General features: G+C 39.0%; 1 protein-coding gene and 1 long non-coding RNA gene across 2 annotated transcripts; both read right to left on the bottom strand.

The window, feature by feature from the left end:
• Positions 1–751: 751 nt before the first annotated feature.
• On the bottom strand, positions 752–24041 carry LOC136428683 (von Willebrand factor D and EGF domain-containing protein-like). Its single transcript, XM_066418388.1, has 18 exons — positions 23947–24041; positions 20224–20444; positions 19199–19321; positions 18715–18905; positions 17870–18074; positions 14891–14947; positions 14133–14428; positions 13387–13476; positions 11993–12388; positions 11571–11644; positions 11346–11409; positions 6062–6268; positions 5398–5603; positions 5117–5241; positions 4190–4573; positions 3209–3308; positions 2710–2817; positions 752–2364 (listed from the first exon to the last, which is right to left on the bottom strand). The coding sequence occupies exons 2-18, from the start codon at positions 20435–20437 to the stop codon at positions 2106–2108; spliced, it is 3099 nt and encodes a 1032-aa protein (XP_066274485.1). The 5' UTR covers positions 20438–20444; positions 23947–24041; the 3' UTR covers positions 752–2105.
• Positions 24042–25138: 1097 nt separating this feature from the next.
• LOC136426759 (uncharacterized) lies at positions 25139–27737 on the bottom strand. Its single transcript, XR_010754348.1, has 2 exons — positions 27116–27737; positions 25139–25870 (listed from the first exon to the last, which is right to left on the bottom strand). It is a non-coding gene; the product is annotated as an uncharacterized lncRNA (long non-coding RNA).

Raw genomic sequence — 27737 nt, forward strand, 5'->3', positions numbered from 1 at the left:
TGCACTGCATACAGGACGATCCTGTCAGCAGTGCAAATTTCCTGCCATTAGCCTCAGGCCCTTTCCAATGCTGCCAGACGGGGACAGGGACATCAGTCGGATCCGATGACTAAGTTTGGGGGTTCTGGTTGTATACTGGAAAATGCCCCTTTTTGGTGGTTACACGCCCAGGAGGTGGTATGCATGGTAGTGCGTCCCTGATGCTATTGACAGGATCATCCTGTCAGCAGTAGACAAATTTGCTCTGCTGACAGGATCATTCCGTTGCATGTCAGCAGTTCGAAAATGACACTATCGGATGATCAACTATCCTATCAACAGTGGGAAAATGAGCTCGAGACAATTTTTCCACTGTTGACTGGATCTTCCTTTTTCTTTAATAGATGCATTGTTGGCAACCAATTACTGATGTCACGGTACTACCAAGAGCCTGTTATAAAGTTGGCGGCTATCATCACAGCGCGGCGGACGGATGTGCTGGAGGAACCGGTCAGATTTTGACTCTGTTCATCCAATTGGACTTAAACCGATGTATGGGACGTATTCAATAAATCCCATGAATTCGCAGACACATGTGCTTTTGCTCTAAGTAGTACATGAGTATTTTCTATTCGTACGGAAGAATAGCAGGCAAACACAAAACTTTTTTATAGAAAATATTAGAATTGTTGTCATTTTCCCATTGATATATTGTATAGAGTCTACTTTGCCAAGACTTACTTTTCCTACGCAGTCACTCTGATATTAGAACTTGATTTGCATAATAATAAGTTTATTGCAAATTCATGCCCGAAGGCTAATTGCAAGTATACAAGGAAAGGAGATGATAATAATAATGATAAGGCATTACGAGTTAGTACATAATGATATTGTAATAAACTAAGAACTCAACTGTTACTTAAACAAAATTGAACAAGAATACAAAAGTGCCATGTCATTAAGAATAACAAGTTAGTATATAACGATATTATAATAAACTTAAGAACTTAACTGTTACTTAATATAAACAAAATGTGAAACAGAATACAAAAGTACCATGTCATTGAGAATTATCTCATTATGGTCATAGCATAACATTATCCCATAACTACATGTATTAAAACAGCAATTCAAAACGATGGGAAAAACTGATACATATCTATTTTATCTGTTACTGATAAAGTTTTGATCAAATTTTGCACCTAGGACTTGATACAGTCACGCCATATCGTAGACATGATTAATTATGAACGAATGAAAAAGGAATAACCTTATCCAGAGTGCAAGTTTTATTTACATGTATTTTTATCATTCAATGATGAATGAACGTTGTTATGGCTATCACAGTTGTGCTATTATCCTCTCATTACAACAAAATCCATTTCCTAATCCACCCCATCATTAATCTACTTACGTTATATAAAAGCTGGGAATTGCGATGGCAGTTAAAGAACAAAGAGTGTTTAATATCAATACCGTAAGTTATATAATCGTAGCCAGGTTTACACATTCTTCTACTCTACAGCAACGCGTACTTTTTGTGATGATCAGTTATAGAAATCATCAAATCATGAAGAAAAAGTCTTCCTCGCGCCCTGTCGAACCAGACCTATAAACTATCGCATTTTCAACGGCACATCATACAGACGACTGTTTTCATATGTATTCATCAATGCATTGTGATGGTTAGGGAGAGTATTGACAGCAATAAAAAATCTTTCTGGATTGGATTATGCTCATATTACTCAGAAATCGATTAAAACGTTGACAATATGTGATTGCAAGGAGGTTAAAACCTCCTTGGTATTTTGTATGTCGCAGAAAATGCATGTCACTATTCAGACACGAACCCAACGTTTTTTTAGTCATGTCCGAGTGGAGTAAGACTTAAATATTCATGGCTGTACTCAGAATCAGCAGGACCGAGGCTCAGGTACGTATGATCTTCAGTCGGTGGAGGGGCAGCTCCTGGCTTACTGGCGGACTGATGGTTAGACACGAATCCCAAATTTTCGTAGTCATGCCCGCGTGTAGTAAGACTTTGATACTCATGGTTGTTCTCAAGTGCAGTAGGACCGAGGCTCTGGTACGTATGATCTTCAGTCGGTGGAGGGGCAGCTCCTGGCTTACTGGCGGTTTGGCACGAACCCCAAGTTTTCGTAGTCATGCCCGCGTGTAGTAAGACTTTGATAGTCATGGTTGTTCTCAGGTGCAGTAGGACCGAGGCTCTGGTACGTATGATCTTCAGTCGATGGAGGGGCAGCTCCTGGCCTTCTAACGCCCTGCTGGTCGTTGAACCCACGACCTATGTTGACACTGCCTGTCAGTTGCAATGGACGTGAAGACGAGGACAGCGTTGCATGTTGATGTGGAGGGTCTTGTGATCTGAGGATCGAATCAGACCATCTCATATTTAATATCGACAATTCGGATCCATTGATATGACAATATGGCTCTTATAATGTGGAGACATAAAGGGAAGAACTGTATCAATTTGAACATGCGTTTTAGTGTTGAAACAAATATATGGTTGTGTTTTTGAATGTAAATTTCAACTAGAGGCTATAAAAGGAAGTGCGGCACCACTCTTTGTCATTCTGATGAAGACCTTTGAATAAAAGGTCGAAACCGGTAAATCGTTGTGTCTCAGTCGTCATCCTTCTGACGCCTAACCGACTGTTTAGTCTGCCGGTTGTATGGTAAAGATCCAATCCATGAGAAATCTCTTACCCTGTAGTGTCTGCTATAACGTCATATACGCTTCCATCAGTTTCCTGCAGGTTTCCCAGGGCGACATCCCCACCTGCAGTCACTTCATTGGTCTTCTGCAAGGGTTTCCTAATTGAAAACGACATATTCATTTTGTTAACCGCCATGCCTTCTTGCAACTTTGATAAAGAATAATCGTCATGGCAATGTACCTTCTGCTTCGTGGCTCAAATACAACATTTGATGATTACAAGCAAATCAAACAATAGCACATTACAAAAAGAGCGATCAATTAACCAATCCGTGATATCGTCTTTGACTCATCTTTATTGTCATCTGCTGGAGGCGATCAATTGGAACATGATTAGATATGTCTGGATAACAATGAACCGTTGTGTTTTTGTTTACTGTGAGTTAAGCTAGACGCATAACACTACTATTAATAACACTACGTTAACAACACAACTGTTAATATGGAAATTGAGAAGTTTTGGACTAAATGTAAATCCAATCATGATACCTTCTCCGACACAGCACACAGATGATGATAGATGTCACCAGGACAAGGATGAGTCCACCACATGTGGCACCGATGATGATGGCTGTAACAGACGTTGCGCCTAAGACAAGTAGAAATAGAATACCAAATACCAATATATTTCATGCATTCGTAGTTTGCTATATGACAGCATTTTGTTACTTAACGTTCGCTATGCTATAACAGAACAGACCGTTCTGTGTTTCATACATGAGGTGTTTGGACAAAAGGATTAAGTACATCTTGAAATGATATACAATGACGTTTCAGCATTTGTTTGGAAAAACCACGAATTCTAAGTCTGCACCTGGAGGAAATTATGCGACATGTTGTTCAAATTTCACGCGACGATGCGTGCTCCTCAATACCAATTGAAAACCATTCACTATGTAGTAATACCCCTTCCGGCGGTTCTCCAACATTGACGCATCAGGCATATTTGTCGAATAGGAAAACCAACACCTGGCTTTTACCGGGAACATCCGTTATTCTCTAACGCGCCAGAATCATTTACTGTCTAGTAACACTTCATCGGACTGCTCCCTAACGGATGAGACGATGTTTTTGTATTCAATAAGCAGATAATCATACATGTATATCACTGCAGGGAAACTTTTCCTGCTGATAAAGACAGATTGGGTATCACACCAATTCAGTAAGAGACTTCATGAGATACCATATATTGTTGACATTTATTCTCCAAGCCATATCACCCCTAACAACCCGAGTCACGTGGTGTTCCAATGGTCACCTAACTGAAAATAATGCATGTATACTATTGTGAGCATCCCATTTTCTTTCTGCAAAAATTAACGTTCCGATAGAAGCTATATAAATGTATCTTCATGATACATGTGTTAATACCACTTTCTCAGTGCAAATTGCAATACAATGGTAACTTGATACAGTCACTTGATACAGTCATTTGTTAAGTAGATGATCTACTGAAAAGATATACTTTACCTGGCCTCTCAGTTGCATCAGCGACTGTTACAGTCCTCTTGCCTGTTGGTGCGGCTGATTGTTGTTCATCTCGTCTGCCCGTCCTTGTCCTCTGGTTCATCGTTGTTGTGTTTTCATCAGCTGTCCTACTGTTCTCTTCAGGCCTCGTGGAGGTGCTTTCTCCTGCGCTAACATACTGGCCCATCAGTGTGTTGATAGGAGTTCCATCCGAGTCAGTGGGTGCAGCTGAGGTTCTTGTCGCCACGGCTGCGATTCCCTGGCTTACGGTCGTGCTGCTCATCGTCGCGGTTCTTGTGACACTTGGCTCACTTCTGCTGCTACGCACGGTTCGCGGTGGCAGAGTAGGCAGCACAGTGGTAGCCTCGTCAAGGCGGGGAGTTGGATCTGATGTAAATACAATACAATAGAATACAATACAATACAATGCAATGCAATGCAATACAATACAATGCAGTACATTACTTTCTCCATGACTCCAATCTACATTCAATTCTGAGCATCGGTATGAGACAATGATGGCTGTCCCAAATGAATAAGTTAGGACCTGTTCATTCAATACTAGTTTCACTTAGTCTACCAAGAGTTTGAGCGACAAATGTTTAAAAGAAAATAGATAACATGTGCAACCAACATACAATCTTCAATGGCTTCAAATATCTGAATTCCCAGATCCTCACAGATATCTGCTAAGTATGATTGACTGCCGGATAGTCATTCTACAGTTATTCTCTGCATCTTCTTCAGTTATCACTGTTTCGGATAGTGGTTCAATAGTGTAGTGGCCACTTCCATAGTGAACTACATGTACATAGTATTGCGTTTGTAGTCTATGTCATCGGTGTAGAACGGATTACTTTCATCAATTCCATCTGCGCTTTTTACCTTGTAGACCGTTATTGCCTAATAAAGAATTGACTTAATCCACACCATTTTCAACTGCTTGCCCTCCACACCTGATGGTCTCCGCATCAGCACATGTACAGAATTGGAGAGGTGGGTTTGGGTCATCAGGAAGCGCCACCAAATTAAAAAGACTAGTTTCTCTAGGAATTCTGTGAAAATCGATATATAGATGATGATAACAACAAAACTTGGCGAAAGCAAAAAAAAAGAAAAGAATCAAATCAGTAAAGTTTCGAGAACAGAAACAGGCAGGTGGACAATGTCAATACTTTTTGTTTTCCATGGTAGACTTAAGTATAGATTACCTCCAATCATCTCTAAAGATGGTGGGAATGCTACCCTCATTTGTTATGGTCCCATCTCTCTTAGTGAAGTCGTTCCCTGGATTGTCATCCCAAACACCACACAGTCCTACAGTGTTGTATTTGAGGCTCTCAACGGCATATAGATAGACGTTCATGCCCCAATAATTTAGTTGAGCTTTGACTGAATTTCCGGAAGGCATGGTGATCTGTAATATAAACTTTCAAACGTTGCTGCATGGTATGGCAATCTTTCAGACAATGTTCGTGAGAAATAAATCACAGGTCACCAAATAAATACACTAGAAATACACATCGTGAGGACATGATCTTCCCTGATAAGGTATTTTTGGTGTGTAACCCCAAAACCTAAAATATCATGACATCTATATGTAGCAATAATCATATTCTCCTGGGCCTGGAGACAGATCGGTATGGCCTATTGGTAAGATGGAGACAAAGTTGTGCACTCAAGTTGTGCAACTTGTTTTAACACCGTCATTTGAGCACATAAATGTAGATATCTAAAATCACTATATGAATAAAGCTACAATGCGCTACCATCCCCACGTAATGGATTTATCTGGGAATATCCTTATCATTCAATTCTTGATATATGCACCTTTGTAATGTTAGATTGTGTAAGATCATTAATGCTAACACCCACCGTAAATTCTAGTCCATTAGGGTTCCTGTGGACGGTGACTCCAGGTGACAAAGGGTTTATTCCTGATGTCCATTGCGAAATTCTTGGACTAGCAGTGCTCCCCCAGGGCACATGACATCGGTCTATGATGATCGCATCGTTTCCCTCTCGGACTGCAACACCACATTGGCAGAAAACACTCAAACAGCTGAACGTGCGCATCTGCACCTAATACATACAGCATAAAAGAAATTGCATTGAATTTCATGACTTTGATATCAATTGTGTAGCCCCTTTAAAAGGTTCAGGCATATGTACTATGTGATACTGATCCGTTTACAATGGGCTGTAAGTCTGTAACCTGTTAACAGTATAAAAACAGTATTCTTCCATCGGATGAAGAAGGGTCAACCAGTAAGAATCGTAATAATCACGAGGCAGATATATACTGGCAAATGCAACTTAAGTATACAGGATAACTAGAGTTTCACGACCTCATACCTTCACCCAATGATGTTAACCTTTTAGAGTGACGTACCATAAATGTTTCTCACTGATTAGGCAAATAGTATTCTCATTGCCTTAAGTTATATCATCTTTTACACCTCTATTCTACACCCAAACAAGATAATAACACAATTTGTTCAAAGTATGAAAGCATTTTATCATACAAAATGTAAATATGTCATCTGTTCAGTAATACAGTATCCTTTAGGTCACAGCAAGTCTATTTTACGGATGATTGATTTTGAAAAACAACAACAACAATAAAGATTGTTACCCTACAGCGATGGACAACAATGGGAAGATATGTCTTATTCTATCAATTCTATCGCAAAACGTGCTATATGCCGAAAATGAGTATTTGCATATGCACATTTCTGTTTTTTATTCCTGACGCCTGCTGATCATTCTGCGCGGATAAACTATGTTAGTATGAAGGTAGCATTAGGTAAGGCGGCAACGTCTTTGCCGACTGGAACGTGTTTTAAAAGTAATACTACAAACATGAATGTAGATGTGCCCTGTTATTGCTCAATGCCCTTTGTAATAGAAATGCTGATGTTATTCTATTTAACTAGAGTTCCACGACCTCATAGCTTCGCCAAATGATTTTTAACCTTTGTGATTGATGTATCATGGGTGTTTCTATTGATTATAAACCATACCACTTGATCATCTTGATAACAGAAGTTGTCCAAAATTTGAGCTTAATAAAGAAGTTTATGCTAACAATGATAATCAGTTATGCAAATGAGGTCTTTATTAGCATGATTTAATTCAACGATGTTCACATTCACATAACTTCCAAATGCCACAAGTATAAAATTGCAATCATTAACCAGTATGGAATTATAGTAGGTTCTCATTGATTATGCAAATTAGGTCTTCATTTGCATATTTTTTGCATATCTGTCAACATTACAGTTACAAATGTCACATTTGAATAGTCATATCATGGAACGCAGCAGGTTTTTTGGATTGCCTCATCAATTATGCAAATTAGAATCTGATTTGCATAATCATGGTCTAATCATCCAGAGTATCACTTAAGCTATCACTTAAGATATCAAGCATCATGATAATACGTCAACCCCATCTTGAGTTATAGTATTTTCTAGTATTTGGATAGTTCTCTCTTCCTCAGTTCAGGGCTCCAGACTAACTTTTAGGTCTAGGAGCACTGTGCCCCTAACCCAAAAAAGTTAGGGGCACCAGCAAAAATCTAGGAGCACCACTACAAAAAGTTGAAAAGTTGGAAGAACAAGAAAAGTCTTGGCCATACCAAGTAATACTCCTATTAATCAATGTTAACAACATGGAATAAAGTATTTGAATAGATCATAAAATATAAAGCCTACATTGATGGTGCAGAACAACTGGCAATGTGTGGTATATAATCTAGTTAGTTCTTGGGGAAATGATATCTGTGTAGAGGGATTTTAGAAAAATTGGGCATAGGTTCCCCGGCTGGCCCCTATCCGGGGGCCACGGTGCCTCAAGTTCAACAGGTTGAAAAATACACAATGGTATTTTTTTACTTGGAACAAGGCAAGTAATGATTCACATATCCTTGAATGATAAATAAATAGATAACTCTGTTACTTAGCTATTGGTTTCATGACCAAAACAAATTAAGTCCCATTCCATGATTTTAAACTTCACTGCTGGCATTAAGTTCAACCCTAAAAACATTTTTACTGGCATTTTTTTTCACCCCCACCCTCTGTCTACAAACAATCAAAAATGCTTTAATATTCTAACGTTGAAATTCTTGCTCAATAGTATCAAAAATGATCTGTTTGTGCCAGCCCAGTCAAATATCTAGTCCAAATTTCGCGCGTCAGGCCCGCGCGGCGCGACCATCCAATCACAGGGCCACCTCCATCGCGAAAAGGATCTTGCCGCCTCGCCGGTGTGCATGATATAAACATGTCGATCACATCAAAACGTAGCCCTGTTTCTTGCCGTCATTTTGACACCAAGAACAAGAAGAAGAAAAATTCAGGTGATAATTTTTATCATAAAAGAGTTCGTTACAATCAAATTTTAATGCTCAAAAAATAAATTTTCCCTTTGTTCCAGGTACCAATTTAAAGCTCGTAATCGGCTCATTCTGCTGCGGTCTAAGACGCAGGCGGAAGTGAAATTGGCCATGTTTTGAATCACGGCTGCGCGCGCTACGCCGCGCCGTTTTCATCGGTAAATTTCTGGCGTTTGAAACATTTTACAAGATAAACAAACACATCACAAGAAAGAGAAAGTTATATTCTTTATTTTCCTGGGTGACTTTGCCTGTAGAAACGAATATTTTTTGTATCGCGAGTGTAGGAAGATGGTAGAAAATTTACCGATCGCCATGCGGTAGTTAGCCGATTTTCGCGGTAGCGTCGTTGGAATACCTACTTGGAACGGACATTTTTTGTACCGCGGGTGTGGGAACAAGATGGAAAATTCACCGGCGATTTTCGCGGTAGCGTTTGAATACCTAATGTTTATTTTTCAGCTTACCGCTTAGTTCTGCACCTATTATCTAGGTGCAGGTCTTAATTTTTGATAGTCGCACCGTGCGACCGTGATTTTGAATCTAGTCGCATTATCAAACTAGAGTTCCACAAACACATTATCTTCGCCAAATAATCAAGGCTTATTATGGAAAATGATTTATATTTACGTGCTTATCACCCCCTGCAAATTTGATCATGCACCATACCATTTGGACGTTATGATTGGGTGAATGAGTCCAGTTAAGATAGGGTTAAAAATCATTTGGTGGTACAGGACTAGTATATGTGTAGAGTGTGCTGATATATGTTATAACTGGTCATGAAAAAATATGAGTATGATGATATTATATGGGCCACAAAGGTTCGATATGGCAGTGTTGAAAGTTGAAAGTGATGATGAAATAGTACAGTCAATACATATGAATAGAATAAATCTGGCACGTTTTTAGGTGTTTCTAGTCAGGCTTTCTATTTTGTCCCTATTTCGTTATGTCGCCATGTTGAACAAAAATGCTTAAACTGAACGCGTCAAAAACCAGCAGGACCCACACCTCTGCTTGGAGAATAGTTTATTTATTTAACCTACATGTACGTTTGTGCAAGGCTATTTGTTTACATGACCTGAAACTGTCCCATGTCCCATTGAAAGGCAGTGGGTAAACAAACTTTCCTTACTAATTATGCAAATTAGCTCCTTATTTGCATAATTAGTCATTGATTATGTAAAGCACCATCCGAGCTCTCTACATACCAAACATCACGACGATCTGTCGACCCATTCTGAAGTTATTCATGTCCGAATGTCAAAACAAAAACACCCACTGCGGTTCTTAACAAGCCGCTAGGGGGCCAAAATTTACAGAACTTACTTTCTGTGGCATGAACTATCTACCACACAAAAAATCATGACCATAGCACTTTCAGAAAATATGCCCCTAAATTTTGAAGCTCTGCTGCAGTACCTTTGGTACCCGCTAGAAGGCCCATTATCGAACTTGACCTTCCTTTTGGTAAATCCTACCCATCCACTAAATATCATAAGGATCCATTAACAGCTTCTTGAGTTATGTTGTCCACAAGAAAATTCACATCCACACAAAGCCCGCTGCAGTACCGACGAAAAGTGCCAGGAGAACCATTTTTGAACTTGACCTCCCTTTTTACAACATCTACACACCTGCAAAAAATCATGAAGATTTATCAACGTTTCCGTCACTTTTTTGCCTAGATACAAACACAAAAAAATGCTAAGTCCGCTGCAGTACTATTGAAAAACGCAAGGTAAACCATTTTCGAACTTGACCTTCCTTTACACAACCACTACACACCTACTAAAAATCATAAAGATTCATTGAAGTTTTCTTGAGTTATGCTCCTGGCATACATTCAGACCCACCCAACAGATTTTTCAACCGAAAACATAATCCTCTCCGAGTACAAGTACTCGGCGAAGATAAAAACTGGTCGCATACATATTGTGTGCAAGTCGCACTCACGAGCGCTGCAGTTACATATGTCACATGTTTGAGAGTCCTATTATGAAATGCGGCGGAAATAAACTTTCCTCATTAATCATGCAAATCAGATACAGATTTGCAAAATAAGTATCTAATCACGTAAATCATCACTCAAGCTATCTACACCAAAATCATGACCATATATCAACTTCTTAAGCTATTTCAGACCAAAGTCTGAAGCAAAATCTGCTCCTGCAGTTCAAAAAAGACGGTAGGGGACCAAAACCGCTTACACTCTGTCCAAAGAGCTACCTACCACTAAAACATCAGGACCATAGCATGTCCAGAGCACGAGATATCAAAACAGGAAGTTCCGCTGCAGTACCGTAACAAGCCACTAGGGGACCCAAAATCTAATTATTTCCAGGTCTCATCAATACCTACCCACCTACCAAGATAATCCATCCAAGCCTTCTCGAGTTATGCTGTTCAATTACATACATACATACACACACACATGTATACACACACATAAAAATGCTACCCAAAACAAAATCTTCTTGGCGAAGATAATGATGTAGACACCATTGACACGTAATAAGAACACCGTATACGTGATAAGAGTCTTTTTGGTTGCCATACAATGTTTTATCGATTTATCTTGTTGCCTTATTCATGCTTTCTAAAATTGAGAATTTAGGCTTATTGCTCACTTTAGTTTTTCGCCCGCTCGGATTAGATTTGGAGTCTGCAGAGGATGCCATCATGCCACCCAAAATATATTTGATGTGGCGTTATAAGAAAATCAGTTGAAATATAACATCTATGTCGCCAACTTACTTCAAAGGTTCCAATCGTACTTTTGGAAACGACGAATTCACCAACTGTATAAATGTGATAATACCTGTAGACAGAGAAAAAAATCCTGTTTACTGATGTTATAATCAAATTAATGCCTGTGATTATCATTCATATAGAAAATTTGTATTACCCACATTGATGCCTCGAATACTCAGTATTCCACATTGTTATTCCACCATTAACTGTCACAAAAGGTAAACCTACTTTTCGTCAAATGTTGTATAATGAAGACCGCCAGTTCCCGAACAGGTGCCTGTTGCTACACCACGGACTCGGACCTAAGTAGATAGTTTGTCATTACTTTTTATGTAAATCACATTATAAAAAAAATCAGGTCAAACACATATACCTAGCTAGCTAAGATTCTTAGGTTAACTGTGAATTTGTTTGCAGGTGGTCTACAATATTAAATGGCAAATAGAGTGCTTTTGCATACGTTTACATAACATTTGTATTGTTTCCTGTGTCAATTATGACACTTACATAATCATCAGGAAATAGATCTTTATTGGATACTGGTTTACACAAAGGTTATAAAAACCAAGGCATATGTTTGTAATGGATGGATGTCAGCGCTGCTACAACCAGGATGTAACTGTACGAACCAAAGATATAAATGTCTTTACCTGAATACCCTCAGGAGAGTACCCGCTGAAGACATGTGGCACAAAAGAGGGTGGTTGTAGAGCAGTATTGAAGAAAACTGTGGCATCTATTGGTTTGAATTCCAATGCAAAAATGCCATCTGTGTCTTGTCCGTTCTGTGCAGGCAGGAGTTCACGTTCTTCAGACCAAGCGCGGTGGGTGGTAGGGTCCCAGTCTTCAGCATTGATGGAAATCTTACACACATCTCCATCATTGTTTGCTATCCCTACCCCTTCATCAATCTTCAAGCCAAAGCTTATTTTACAGGTGGAATGTCTATCTTGATTGTCGCTGCAGACAAATGGCATGGTGGAGTAAAGCCTCAGGGACACGTTCTGGCTCCTGTCTGCCGGCAAGATGAGGTGTGTTTCCTCAGCCTAGGGGATATGACATAAGGTATCTGGTTATACAGCTTCTTGTGCTTAGTCTAAGCTGATGTCAAATTTTTCTCTTTAGACTTCCTGGTTCCTGTCTTCCGACAAAATGAGGCGTATTTTCTCAGCCTAGGAGATAGAAATACAGTGGTTGTTTGTACAACTGATGTCAAATGTTTCTTTTCGTTAAGATTGGTTAGTAACCCAAAAGTTTGACCATTAGTCATATTAGAACAAGACTTTGGAGACCTTCTGTCTCCATGAAGTATTCTAATCAAACAAATCATGTACACCTTTCACTAACTCACACATGTCACAATTCTGAGATGCCTATCATTTACCACTTACATGAATTATGGCACTTTCGCATTGATTATGCAAATTAGGCTCTTACCTCCATAATTGATATCTGTTAATCATGTGAAACACTGGATTTGTACAATTTCTCATTGATTATGCAAGTCATGATTTGCAGAATTTGCATCAAATTGCGTACATCTTTGTCTAAGCTACCTACATGCCGAATATGCATGGAAATCAGTTGTTCCTTTGTTGAGTTATCTTCTGAAAGATTTTAACAAAAACGCCACTGCTAGGGGCCTAAACCTACACAACTACTTTCTTACGTCAAAACCTATCTCCTATCAAAACATCAAGACCATGGAATGTCCGGGACAGAAGGTACCGTGCGTTGTGTTACCTCGGTACTACTAAGTTCATACACCAGAGTGGCATATTCCACCTCGACCATAGTTTGTCCAAAACTATCCACTTACCAAATATCATGACAATCCATCTATCCATTCATATATCTACCCATCTATCAGTTATTGCTGACCACAAATATGCGAAAACAAATACAAACAGATACACACCCATTCAAACACGCAAAGCACCCCCCTACACACACCAATACCTTCATTTGTTCTTGGAGGTAAAAAGGAGTTAGTTTCTGCTTGCATGCAAAAAAAAAATCAAGCATGAAACCTGATGGAACCCACCTGAATGCCAGCCCAGTACCCATTACTGTGGAATTCTTCACTCAGGACGTCAGGGTGACTTTCCCAGAACGATTGCACTACACAGGATACCTGAAACATGCAATTAAGTTGCCATCTTAAAGTTGAAATTGACATATTTTCATTTAGATATGTTTCTATCCAGCTAACCACAGGTATAACATTAGAAGTGAACCAAGCAAGGCAACACATGAGAGCAAATATAGCATATTTCACTCCATCTTCCTCCTTTTACAATCAATCTTTGCAGACGTAAACCATCCCAAATTTTGTTTGTTTGTATTGTATACCCGGTAAATGCCAGTCATGGTGTTACACAACAGGTTTGTACTGAAGAGTACAAACTATATTGACGCGTACAAATTGGAACTGGAATGAACACCTACTCTTTTCAATAAGGGTGATGGGTTCTTAACGTTGATCAAGTTTTGGCCCTCCCACAAGCACGGAACCTCCATTTGCCGTCATATCCATGTTACAATTTCTCTAATTACAACAATCAAGTACAAAAATCATAGATGCATCGATCTCTCATAAAATGTCAACTCCTATCCGGATTGTACCTCTCCCTTCACCTCCCTGATCCCAGAAGACTAGTCCTACATGTAAAACTAGGTAAGTCAGTTCTAGAGAACTTGATTATCACATAACGTTACAGAGGACAAAGAAGATAATTCAGTCAAGAGAGCTTGTGACATTTTCCCAAGAACATCTAAATGAAATCATACCATATGTCCCATTTTTGAGCGCCACCCTGTGTTGATGTTAAATGGGTTGGGCAGAAACTCTCCAAGGTACTTGGCATCCAACTGGATAGTTTTCTGAGCCCCGGTGAGTGGCGCCGCTGTCTCAGCGTCGATCTCAGGATACCGGTTTCCGTTGACAAGGAACTTCACATCGAAGCGAGCACCATCATCGTAATTCTCGGCGTACTTTACCTCACACGTGAAAGTAACTCTGGCCTTGTTCAAATCAATCTCCGGTGGATGAAGAACAGGGTCTTGAGTTATCTGAGGAACAGGGTCTTGGAGAAAATATTGATAAGAATCAAATCAGCTTCATTTCAGAATCACTTCATATACGAGGTATTTGCAGTGCGCGAATTATTGCTATGATGCTAAGTAATAATACTCTTAAAAGGACACTAAGGTTACAGACTTCTACTACTATATGTCAGTTTTCTAATTGATTTCTAACTCGACCCGTCAGCGCACAAACCACACACACCACTAGGCTAAAATGTCCAAACCAGTTAGACTGGTCAGTAAGTGGCGCTTGAACCACACTGTTACAAGCCATAATTTTTTCACTTCAACAGGCAACCAAGTATCAAAGGTAACAAACAAATTGTTTTGGCAACCAAGGTTCATTTCTCAATGCACATACAAACACCTTCAATAATCAGATATCAATTAGGACGGTCACTAATTTGTTAGATAACACATCTGCTCAGAAATTAGATATTTAGTGTGATCAGCTGTCATACCGACACATCCATGTGCCTCCACCCAGACTTGGTCACCAGGGCACGGTTGTCCTGTCCCTGTGGGTGATGAGAAAGGAGTGACACATTTTTATGCCAATATATCTATCTATATATGTATATATATTGGAACATTCTGGTCCATTACAGCAGTGATCGCGAAAGGACTGAGCTCAATAAAGCCCTTACCCACTTCTCATTATCAATAGGCTTAAAGCTGATAAGCTGAAATTCAAGTTTGAAATTTGTATAATGCATATTTTTTGTCATGGTTATTTTTACCTCTGGACTCCAAGCATTTTGTATCGGTTTACACCAGGGGTGGGTATTGGTTGCTGGACCGATTAGAAAATTCACAGTACGAGCAGGTGGTGACATGATAAGAAAATAACAAAACTGAGTAGATTTATTTAGCAATTGTTCCTCTCTTTTGAAGACGTTAGCAGTGAATCATATCAAGAAAAGGATGTGTCGACAGACGGCGAGGAGAGTATACAGTAGTTGGTGTTGAGACAAATATGAACCTGAAAGAAATATATCGTTCAAGACTTGACGTTGATAATCCGACACATACTTACACTTGCACTCAAGTAGATTTACACCTTCAAAACAGTCAAGCCTCTAAAGTAGGAATATTAGCTGATCAATATGTAAGATTGTCGACTACATTGTACCCTTATAGGACAAGTTTCTCTGAGTCTCTTTTGTGAGGGGAAAGTTCCTTGGAATATAAAGTTGTATGTGCTGTTACATCTTTAATAATGGTTTATTCGGTTCAAACAAACAGCGAAACCACATGGCAGCCACAGGCTGAATTGCGTGGGTTATCGTTACAATAGACGACCTTCGTATTAAAATATTAAGATGACTTACATATAAATTACTCACTTTTAACAGGTTAAAATAGCTTCAATAAAGCTTATGTTACTTACACGATATATAGAACATTTAAAATTTGACAAACAGAATTTCAAAGTATTGACGAAAGTAGGACATCAAAGAATGGGCTGGAATTGACAATATATCAGATTACATGTTGTTTAACAACCGTATCATGTATGGAATTGCACTTGAGTGATATCTCTCAGTTCTACATAGCATGCTGTTCAGTCTGTGAGATGACCTGGTCTTTCTGCCACTCACTTCCAATCTTGAAGGGGGCAGGAAATGTCTGTACAGTTTGGAATGTTCGAGTGTCTGGGCAAACTTCACGGTCAGTTCTCGGCGGCGTGTTTGGAGAGTTGGCAGATCGAGTCGCTCACATGCTCCAGAGTAAGAGGTGAAGTCGGTACCGAGAATGATTCTCAATGCTCGACGCTGCACTTTCTCGAGCTTGTTACTGAGACTAGCAGGGAGTCCAGACTGCCAAACGGGTGCAGCATACTCAACAACAGGTCGGATGTAGGTGATATAAACAGTAACAAGGTCATCAACAGGGAGTTGGAAATGTTTAAGTTTGCACAAAAGGTATAGCCGTTTGCTGGCTTTGTGATATATAGAGTTGACATGAATGTCCCACTTCAGGTTTGATTGAAGATGGATACCCAGGATCCTCATAGACGAGACTTCCTGGAGGTTGACATTGTTCACAGTGAGCGGGCGTGGGATGAATGGGGTTTTACTGAAATGAATGTACATAACTTTGCACTTTCCAGGGTGAAGCATCATGTGACTTTCCTTTGACCAGTTGTCTAAGTCAGACAGATCTTGTTGCAAGTGAGAGGGACAAACAGGTGACTTCCGGACTTCCAGCATGTTTAAGTCATCGACGAACTTCCAGCGGGTTGAGACAGCCTGCTGCGCCGCACTGTTGATGTAGGCAGTAAATATCAAGGGTCCGAGCAACGTTCCCTGTGGTAGACCACACGTGACAGGTACCATGTCCGAGAGCGCACCATGGTATCGCACAGCCATGGCTGCAAATCACTACTGAGATTCAAAAACATGTTAAAAAGCTCCATTTTAAACAATCAATCCTTTGCTTAACCTTCTATTCTTTGGTTTTTCATTTATATCCTGCATGTCTGGGTGCATTTTTTGTGTTATTGACTTGTGTTGTTATATATGCTTGTCGTTATTTGCATCGTTATTATTTATCGAATTGTTTCCTTTCTTATTTAGTTGGTAATTTTTCTGTGTTCAGTTAGGTAATTGTTTCTTTATATATAATAATTTAGTTCTTGTTTTTTGTTATTGTTATTATTAGTTATTGATTTTGTTATTTGTTACGATATTAAGTTGTCATTTTTTTCTCTATCTTAATTTATCATTGTAATTTATTCTGTTTGAAAAATGGGGATGGAATATTATAGACCACATTGGTCTCTACCTTCCCCGGCACTATGTGTATTGACCTGTCACATGTATGTAAAATTCTTTTACCTGTGCGAAATAAAAAGACAAAAGACAAAAGACAGCCTGGTGTCTGTTAGAGAGAAACTCAGCGACCCATCTAACCAGCGAGGGACGCAGGCCAATGTCAAGTAGACGACGGATGGCGACTGTGTGGCAGACTCTATCGAAGGCCTTACTGTAATCAGTGGATACTAAAGAGCAAAAGGCATTAGGTTTGTCACAAACCTTGAATATAGAGTTTGTCATGTCTTTGCTCTCTGCATATTAGTTGCTTGTGTATAATCATATCATTCTGATATACAATTTGAACATAATTTGTAGAACTCAATTAGAGAGCTGTACTTTGCCTCGATCTCCAAACATATAGTACTGCTGCACTGCTATAATCTCTACCTCTAACCGTCTATACCTGACCTGACTGCCCTGGTTCAAAGTGGTGTTTATTTTATCGCTCCACCTTAGCGCCTGAAAAAAGACCTGTTTAGGGTTCAGAAATTCAAATACACATGTCATGAAGCCTTAAGAGATATGCATTACTATACAATGTAAAATTTTAGCTTCCTGAAAAACAAGTGGATGAGGCTTTTTAATGTGACTTGATATATGTAAATCATGACTTCACAATACCTGCACAATAGGCAAGGCTGCATCCAATAGCTGGCTGCAGGTTGTAGATGAAAAAATCTGGATCCGCGTTAGGTCCTGTGCATTTCTGCACCTGGATCTGGACTGTTATGGTGCAGCAGTCGTCGGGAACTCCGTAGTTCATGCAGCCGTCAAGGGTCACGGCGTTGTAATCAGTGGGATGAGCTCCGTTCAGCCAGATCGGGACCTGGCATTCAATACGTTTGAACTTTCAAATACAACTTTACACCTCAAAAATAGTTACTCAAGCAACTGGATAAATTTTGAAACAGTCATTCACATGGATTTCTAACCTTCATCAACATAACTTTACACCTCATTGTATCCCACCTTGATGTTTTCATGACAACTGACTTTCCAACAGGGTATCTGCTCACACACTGTCAAAGTACTATGTGGGTATCTACAAACAGCACTAATTGACACACTGACTATCTAAGCTTTTGAAAACAAGTTTAAATTGGCAGGTGTATTTTATTTTAATGAAAACTGCTTAGATGGACTTACTTGTTTCAGATGTTGCCGGTTGCCCCCAGGCACTAACATCTAAGACTCTATTTTTAACTTTCCATCACAATTTGGGACATTATTTCTAAGGTTCTGTGATGCCATCCAGTTATGCAAAATATTTAGTGGGCATTTGAAAACAGGCCATGAATACTAATGTCACTTGCACCATTAAATTCTTTGGAACGTATTTTGAAGTATGTTTTGCCAAATTGAGTACTAAGTGAAATTTGACTAAATCCAGCATGGGCATTATCAGCATCAAAACAAACTCACATAACCAGTTTGAATCCTTTTACAGTCTTTACAATTCGACTCACCTGAGTACCGCAATGAAATTGGTCGACACATGTCTCCGGCATCCTCCCTCCCGTGTTGGCGACAAACCGGTACCAGCCAGGGGACAGTAGGTTGTCACAAATCAGATCATCTGATGCACCAGGAACAAAGGCAGTACTTCGCTGTGGCTCATTGATTGGTGTATAAGTCACACAAGGTCCTTGGTTTTCATCTGAAAACGTGTTTAAAAAGACTTGTTAAATGGCTGCCTAGCAATTGTGGTAAACATTTGAAACCTAGCCAATGAAAAGCAGGTGTGACAGCTCATCACATAAGGCATGTTATATAAGGCATAAGGTATATTGTTTCCCTCAAAGTTGATAAGTTCTTTTTTGGCCTTTCACTTCTGAAATGATATCAATCTGAATGATATCAAACTATACTGAGAGTGATATCAATGTGCACATCTAAAGATCAATTTTCAACCTCAACAAAGTTAACAATTTGCACAGTTTTTCCACTCACCGATGCACTGGATGCCATTTCCTGCAAATCCAGGATTGCAGGAGCACTGGTAGGAGCCTATGGTGTTTGTACAGGTTGCATCTGCATGGCAAGCAGGGGGGACTCTGGCGCACTCATCTTCGTCTAGAAATAGGCAGGAAACAGAATTAGTTGAATAGAATTTGATTGGCATTATGTTTTTGAACATGGAGATTCTTATTTGATTTTTGTAGTAGGTACGGAATTACTCATCTAAGCGACGTAACAACAGTTACTACAACTAAAGTACGCCTCAACGTCCTCTTGTCACCAACTCGGATAATACTTGTATTTGAAATTAGCACGCAATGTATACCTAACATGAAGACAACATGCCTAAGGACTTGACCTACTAATTACATATCACATACATGTATCAAAGTTCATGGCTGTCACGCACCGATGCATAAGTTAGGCAAAACTCGGGTATGTTTAAGAAGTTCAGGGTACAATCTACAAAATATGTGAAAATGATCGTTCCTTTTTAAAACCCTCAGGTGAACAGCAGTAGACGCACTATAGTAGGCTTTGAATTTAACAGTCATTTAAGCGCAAATTTACGCCGACCGAACAAACATTGTAATACAACTTATACAGTGTCAACATGCAAGTATTCCTCAACCATTCAGCACAGTATATATATGTAGCCGCCTCGCTGACGTACACAGAAGAATATCTACTGTGTTCTGCGATTGTAAATAACTCCTGACGAAAATCTATACCTCTATTGTATGTTTCCTGGCACAAATCACAAGTTCTGTGGCGGTAGATTCAAATCGTACAGTTGGCATGACAATCACCGTCCTGACTTGTTGTCATACCTATGACTTTCGTGCGTTATAACGTTATATGTTAACCGCCTACATATATCTTGATGAAGGTTAGACATCCAGGTGATAAGATACGCAAAAAAACAAACAAAAATAGTTACTCAATCAACTGGATAAATTTCTTATTTTTGGCGCACCAACATATTTCAGTTAGTAAATGTATATGCAAATTTTTACCACAGTAGTCGTTGAAATCCGGGCAGCAGTCTCCTCTTAGGGCACAGAAATGGTCACAATAACAGACTCCTCCGCCATCCATATCCACAGTGCAGGAATCGTCCTCGTTAGCGCAGCATCCGAAAGCTCTACAGAAGTCTTGCGCAGTTGTCCAGTGTGCTGTTGAAGACAACAGCAGCAAGAGGATGTGCAGCCACCACGACTGCATCATCATGATGTTACTGGAGGGTTGCAAAACAAGTGGACCTAAATATGATTGCATAATTTGCATATAAATTTACTCGAAGCTGGTGTGTAACGCCTAATGGCGGTTATACCGGCTATATAGATACAGATACCCGGTGGAGAATGTATTTTGTGGAACCTATAGAATATTGGTTACATGGGCCCAACATCAATAATACTATCATAATGACTACACCGGGACAAAATTTAAAGAACTCGTGCCAACCAAATTCACGTAATTCTGCATTACATATAACTTGAAATGCTCACTCCACATGATATTGCATTTCTCGCAAATATCTATCGTTTCCCTCGACAAGAAGGTTATCTTTTGGGTGCCATTTATTTTTGAGCGAGTAGCTGTGTATGTTTCCAACATAGCCCGAGAAGTCGTGGATGGATAGGCTGATGGATGGAATGAAAATTCAAAGTCAGACAGTATCAACCAACTCTCCACGTCACTAAAGTTAAAACGTAACAGCGGTGGCTCACAAAAGAAAACCATATCTTACAACGCCCCCTCTTTTATCACATTATGCGAAAGCAAAATAGAATGAAATTTTGAACGGAAAATATAAATATAGTAATTCTACGAGACATATCTAACCACTAACTCTTTGTGAAAATGAACGATAGCAAGCTTTCCAATAAACGACAATTTGACTTGAGGTTTAGTAAAGGTAACAATGGCAGCCTATTGGGTATTTCAAGTAAGGTAATTTCTCGAGGAAACTCCTGTCATTTACACAACATCTGCCACGTGTCAAATTCTAACCACTTGACTAAGACATACACTCGCTTTATCATATAGGGGATACAGCAATTACATTTACAGAGGCACAAAATACCTCCGACATAGGACAAATACACGATTAAAGACCCCAGTAAAACTATATAAAGGCTGGATAATGTAAACTATAGGATTCAGTGGCTGCTGGCAGCCGTGCAGTGCACATCAGTGGAGGCCTGGCTGAGACAGTTTACCAGTTACTCTTCAACTTATGTTTGAAATAACAACAAATATCAGAAATTAAAGTATGGCTACACATCAAGAAGATACTTAGCCCAGAAATAAAGTAATGACAACAATGGCTTGTGCTTTAGTTTGAGACATTGACTGGCAGTGGCAGTTATGTGTACATTTCTACAGAGCCCCAGTATATACTGGTTTCTTAGACTACAAGTAGAAACCAAAATTACAAGTCATAGTTCTAGACACACAACTACCAAAGCTAATGTGGGAAAGACATTTTGCAAGTTGGAAATGTGGATATAGTTAGATAATCTGACACTACATTGACAAGGTTGATTTGAAAATTTGAACAAGGCTGATTTCAAAACCTGAAAGTTGTAGATAGTAGCGTCTTGATCATCCAAGGGATCTTATCTGATTGAAACCTCCTTGAATTCTGTAACTTTCTTACAGTTATCTGCATGATTTGACAATGTTCCTATGAAAACCAGTACAAAAAATGCTTGAATTTCTTTACCAGTATTATCATGGTAATCTGTCCTTGCCCATTGTTCTGGGATGGCAGACGCTCTAACCCTTTTATGAATTTATGTGGTTATGGGGGTCAATCCACCATTCAAGCTGCTGGACAGGTCACAGTAGGAACACTTCCTTTGCGACTTGCCCAGGGTAATTATTTGCGCAGTGTCCATGTCTTTTCCTGCCGTCAAATGAAAGCGTGTAAACTTAACGACGCGCAGATTTGTCACATCTGTCTGATTTGGAAATGGAAGCTAATCGTACCCAAAGGTTATTAGAAGTGAGAATGGGCGGTCAGTGCGGAGTGTCCAAAAGCATTTATGTGGTATCTGTTCTGTATTCAAGTCACTTCAGTCCTAATTGCTGGAGTATTCAATATCTATAATCTTTCCGAAAGTCAGACCCTAGTTGGGCTGTCAGATATGTTAAGGAGAGGGGCTGCAGCACAAGCGCTAGCCCAATTATTTCATATAGGCATGCGTCTAATGGCTAAAATTGAATCTTTTACATTACATGAGCGGATGAACGTTACCTTGTAACGATGATCATATAATAATTCTAGCTTCCTTGTCTTATCTCAATAAAGAAGCCACATCACATTTGTGAGCAAAGTAACAAACTACAAGAAAACCAACCGTTGAAAGGACCACAAGAAGGAACTTGTGCAGGCCGCCGAACGGGAACACAGTAATCAAAGTCACCGTGGTTTCTCGAGTGGTAACGTGTGGAAATTGTCACCAGCCTTTGTCCTTCTACCGAGAAAACGATCCACATTTTGATGTCTAAACCAAGAAATTCACCTCAATTACATCAAAGTTGAGCTCGCATGCATCGTCTATAAGTCAATTTCTAGCTACAGGTCCCAATCACAACATCATTCCTTCTCAGAAGAAATAAAGACATGTACCGTGGCTATCCCACTGCTTTTCCAACGCCAAGAGTAAAACTACCCTCTTCTCATTACTCAGTTATTTTGCTGTCCTTAAGTTGATCGTTTAGACTCAAGTGAAAACTCAAATATCAAAACGTGAAATCTAAGTATATCTTTAGACTAACACTGCTATGCACAGGTTCAATTTCTACTTATGTCATACTACAAACTTGTAGAAGAAAAGTCTTATTTTTCCGATATCTTGATGTCTTCACCGAAAAGTATCTAATGATTACATCTCGATGGAGCTTACATTCTTTAACTATAGTTCAGCCACAAGCTTGAGAACACACAATACCACGAAATGCCTCGGGCATGAGGAAATGGACAAATGCACGGCGAAAATTCTAAACTGCAAAATGTATTCCCAACGTCAATAATGAATAGATATGATCCTCTGCACAGCGTTTTTTCTTGCATAAAATGAAAGTATGCCATGTAAATGTTACTATCAACAGATCTATATGTGTCGCAGCGCGAGCAATGACCTTCGAATTATATATTCGAAGTTACATGTAGCGTCCATAAATGAGAGTTGCTGTATGTGTTGCATTTAGGCACATAATATCTATGCAGTCCATTTTTCTCAATCCCTCGAAAGCTAGTAACTTTTAAAGATAGCTAACCTAGAACGTTTCTTCGTCATACATGGTGAGTTGAGGTTCAAAACTCATACAAGTTTTAGAAGGGTTTGATATAACATAACGATCCCCATACACTGACACTTCTTGTTCGCCGCGCCGTTCCGAGTTGGTGAAATTGATCATATTTTTGGCATGAACTGACGGACTTAATACATTGACTACGTTAGGCAATCGTTGCGCAAAGTTTTCTGATCTAAGCTCTTCATCACTTAGAGCCCTAGAAGGAGAAACGTTCAACCAGATGAAAATATCACTCTCCCCCAACTCCGTTCTCCACACAAACATTGATATATATATGCTCGCGTTGCGTTAATCAGGTCCAGAAAAGTTACAGACAATTACTTAACATTATAAATGTCTAAAACGTCGACCGTACATTGCAATGACATTGCCCAAGCTCGTCTCTTTGCAAAGACAACAAAATTTCTCACCTGAAAAATGGAGTATAACTCAATCAGGGGTGGCACAGGAAAGTGAGAGAGTTAGGACACCCGTACGTATATCTGCATGTGGATATGCAAGTCACTAAAATTTCGACACAAGGTTTTGCGACACTTTGACACTTTGTGGTAGCATTTTGCTCATTGGGCCAATACTAATCTGACCAGACTGGGTTATTTGCCGGGTCATTGAATAACAAGCAAGTTGTTTCATCATGAAAATTACGTTTCATGAAGTGGGGAACAATGGAATTCTGAGTGAAAATTTGTAGGTGCAATATTCTCTGAAAGGGAAGAGAAGTTTGCAAATTGGTTGAATTGGAAAGATCGATGCGTCATCCTTGGTTCAGGTCCAACCTTACATGTTGTATGCAGAAATAATAAGACGACGTTGCCTCGGGCATGAGGAAACGGAGAAGTATACAATACTCGCAGCGTTCAGTCTTTACCTACCATTGAATGGGAAGAAAACAACTTTACATGGCATTCTGTGAAAGGATGGGTGAAATGGGCAAAAAGAATATTCATAATTGAGATAAACAGAAAACCATACAGTTGCCTAGGAAGGCACCTCGAAGAATCAGGCAGTGATGGCCAGATGTGTGCCCACCTTGGTAGAAAAATGTAAACAACGTTGCCCTTTGAACTTTTTATGTCAGGATACCGAAAAGAGGGGAGGGCCCTAACTTAAGACGTGCCTTAATGTAAGACGGATTTTCTTACCGATCTTATTAATCAGAAGTTCTCCGTGTTTGTTGTCACCAACTTTGCTAATTAGAATGGTAAATAAACATAGTTCATGCACATAGCTGTTATTTGCATGCAATGTGTATATACTTTTGTTGAAATAGATAGAATATTGTTGAAGAATATCTGTTGTCACTGACAAGCCCACCTATACCAGCATGGGATAACTCTAGTCTGGGCCCCAACCTATATTAAGCACATAACTTGCTGGCTTTCCCCTGCCGCTTGACTATGATATGGCAGCACTGAGCACCAATGAACTGTGAACATTAATGCCAGACTGAATGTCATGTATATCTGCAGGCTGGGTCAAACATCTGATACATATATGGGTCATCTGTAAAATTCTATGCACATTTGGCACACCCCTTGGAATTGATATAGTTACACCGTATCTTAAAATGACCATTTATTAACGATTGAAAAGGAAGTAACATTATCCAGAGTGGCAGTTTATTGTCAATGAATAATCGACTTTCTTCTGGCTTTCAAAAGTTTGCGTTAGAATGCAAGGTGAATAAACCCATCTTCTCATTGTACTATTATATTAAAGAATTCCATGTGCTGGGATTTGGCAATGCTGTCAAAAACAAAGAATGGTTGACATTGGTATCTTAAGATGATAGGTGATAGTTTTACACATGTACTACTCAAAAGAAACATTTGACAAAAAACATCCATAGAAATGATCAAATTTAGATGCCTATTTGCCCCTACAAACTAGTATCCAAGTTGTCTATGGCACATCATACAGACATGTATGTTCTTGTATGCACTCAGCAATTATTATGGTTAGGGAGAATATTGACAGCGATCAAAATGGTCCCTGTGGATCAGATAATCTAGATCACCTGGCCATACATGTCAGTTAAAACATTGCGATTTTCTGTCTGACCTTATATTGCTGAAAATTAGTGTCATTACTCAGACATAAACCCTAATTTCTTTAGTCATGCCCGAGTGAAGTTTGAACCAAGACTTTGATATTCATTGTTGTTCTCAGGTGCAGTAGGACCGAGGCTCAGGTACGTACGTATTATCTTCAGTCGATGGAGGGGCAGCTCCTGGCCTTCTAACGCCCTGCTGGTCGTTGAACCCACATGCGCGACCTATGTTAACACGTGAAGACGAGGACAGCGTTGCATGTTCATGTGGAGGGTCTTGTGATCTGGGAATCAAATAAGACCATCTAATTGTTTATTGTTTAGCATATGTACAAGTAAGTAAAAACAAAGAAATACAGGACCAAACAAATATGCAGGGGGGGGGGGCATACGCCTAGGTGGCTTTTCGTGGGCCTCCCCTGGAAGCTTGACAATAGGAATTATATCGTAAATTGCACATAACTCAAAACTAAACAAAATGAACGGCAGAAAATAAGTTGAACTTATATCATAAATCCTAATAGATGAACAGATACGAGGAAATACAAAATGAATTTTAAGGAATCAAACATAATAAGGTACGCTCATATGATTAATGCTAATTATAATTAACATATTGTGAAGAAATAGATTTGAAAATAACCAAATATCAATCATCAAATGCTTAGAGTCCATTCCAAGTCACCATGAGGGTTGTTATTGTCCTAATTTACAAATGTTTTCAATCTATTGTAATTATTTGTGTGAGAGATTTTATATTTTGAATGTGATTTCAACTTAATAAATATTTCCCCGTTCTGTAAAACTTAAGAAATATTTATCATATGAAATATGATATTTCTAACAGTTTCTAAATAATGGTAACAGCATTCTACCATTATTTACAATTATTTACAATTTCCTACCATTTTCTACCATTATTTGTAACATCTTTATAAATAGATCAGAGAGCTGGGAAGAAAGCAATTCACACATCCTTGCGAAGTATAGGGATGAATGGTTTCCACAAAGGACCAAGCAGTGTCCTGCAGTGAAGTCTAAAGATGTACAAAAGCAGACAGAAGGGCTGGATTAGCACCTACTTTTATGGGGGTAATCACCAACATTCTACCACTGTTAACCATTTTCTACCATTTTTTGTAAATATTTGTAAAAGTAAAAGAATCACATAGATGTTTAGAAATTATTCTAAATAACGAGATTTTTGTACAGTTACTTTCAAAATATTTCTAAATTATCTAATTGAATGCAAATAAATTCAAATTTTATATTAAATCTTTTAGAAAAAAATAGAACTATTGTCAGTCAGATATTATTTTATCAGAAATTTTTCTAAATTATTACAAATATTATCATAAAACCCCATTGGTGACTTGGAATGGACTCTATAATCAAATATCAAAGGAAAAGGGAAAAGGTATCTTACATTAGATAACAGCATTCCGGATCCATTAATATGACAATATGATTCTTATGATGAAAAGATATCTATAAAGGGAAGCACTACATTTGCAGATAAAGAAATGCACCTCTTCCGCTTAAGTGTCTACTGTAAGTATCCATCAGTGTTCTTCAGGTTTCCAAGGGCTACAACGCCATCGCCACTCCCATGCAGTCAATTACTTGTTATTCTGCAACGGTTTCCTAAATGAAAATACATGTGGCGTTACATTTAGTTAACCATCATGACAGCAAAATTGATTAACGTTAATTGATAACATGATTAGGAATGTAGTGCGGTTACTGTTGTCCAGAAACTATAGATTATGGTTAGAAGGGCTGCTCGTCGCTTTTTGCATGTACCTCGACATTAAGATGTCAATTTTTCACAACGTCACGTTAGGCTGTGGTATTTATTTATTTATTGCACTTCTCCAAAACTGGAAGGCATGGCGGAACAGGTGTACCACCGCAGAGGTCACCTTTTCAAGGCCGCCATGCCGGGTATACTGCAGGCCAGCCAATACTACTTTATGATAACCTAGAACAAGCGCAAAAAGAATCTGTTTACTTCCTTACTTTTAAGATTGATATCGTACTTTTAAGCAGAGATTTAAAAGCTAAATTCAAAACATAAATTTCAACAAATTACCGAGGCACTATAATATATAACTACAATTCACTACCTCCAAAACGTGAAGTGATCGAAAA

Source organism: Branchiostoma lanceolatum, chromosome 2 (assembly GCF_035083965.1).
Source record: "Branchiostoma lanceolatum isolate klBraLanc5 chromosome 2, klBraLanc5.hap2, whole genome shotgun sequence".
Lineage (NCBI taxonomy): Eukaryota > Metazoa > Chordata > Leptocardii > Amphioxiformes > Branchiostomatidae > Branchiostoma > Branchiostoma lanceolatum.

What these genes read in the sequence shown, in the direction of transcription:
- LOC136428683 (XM_066418388.1), bottom strand. Translation starts at nt 20,437, where the DNA reads ATGATGATGCAGTCGTGGTGGCTGCACATCCTCTTGCTGCTGTTGTCT. An exon ending in AAATGGCATCCAGTGCATCG is followed by an intron (nt 18,906 to 19,198) that starts GTGAGTGGAAAA and finishes ACACGTTTTCAG; the next exon opens with ATGAAAACCAAGGACCTTGT. An exon ending in CAGCCTTGCCTATTGTGCAG is followed by an intron (nt 14,948 to 17,869) that starts GTATTGTGAAGT and finishes CATCACCCACAG; the next exon opens with GGACAGGACAACCGTGCCCT.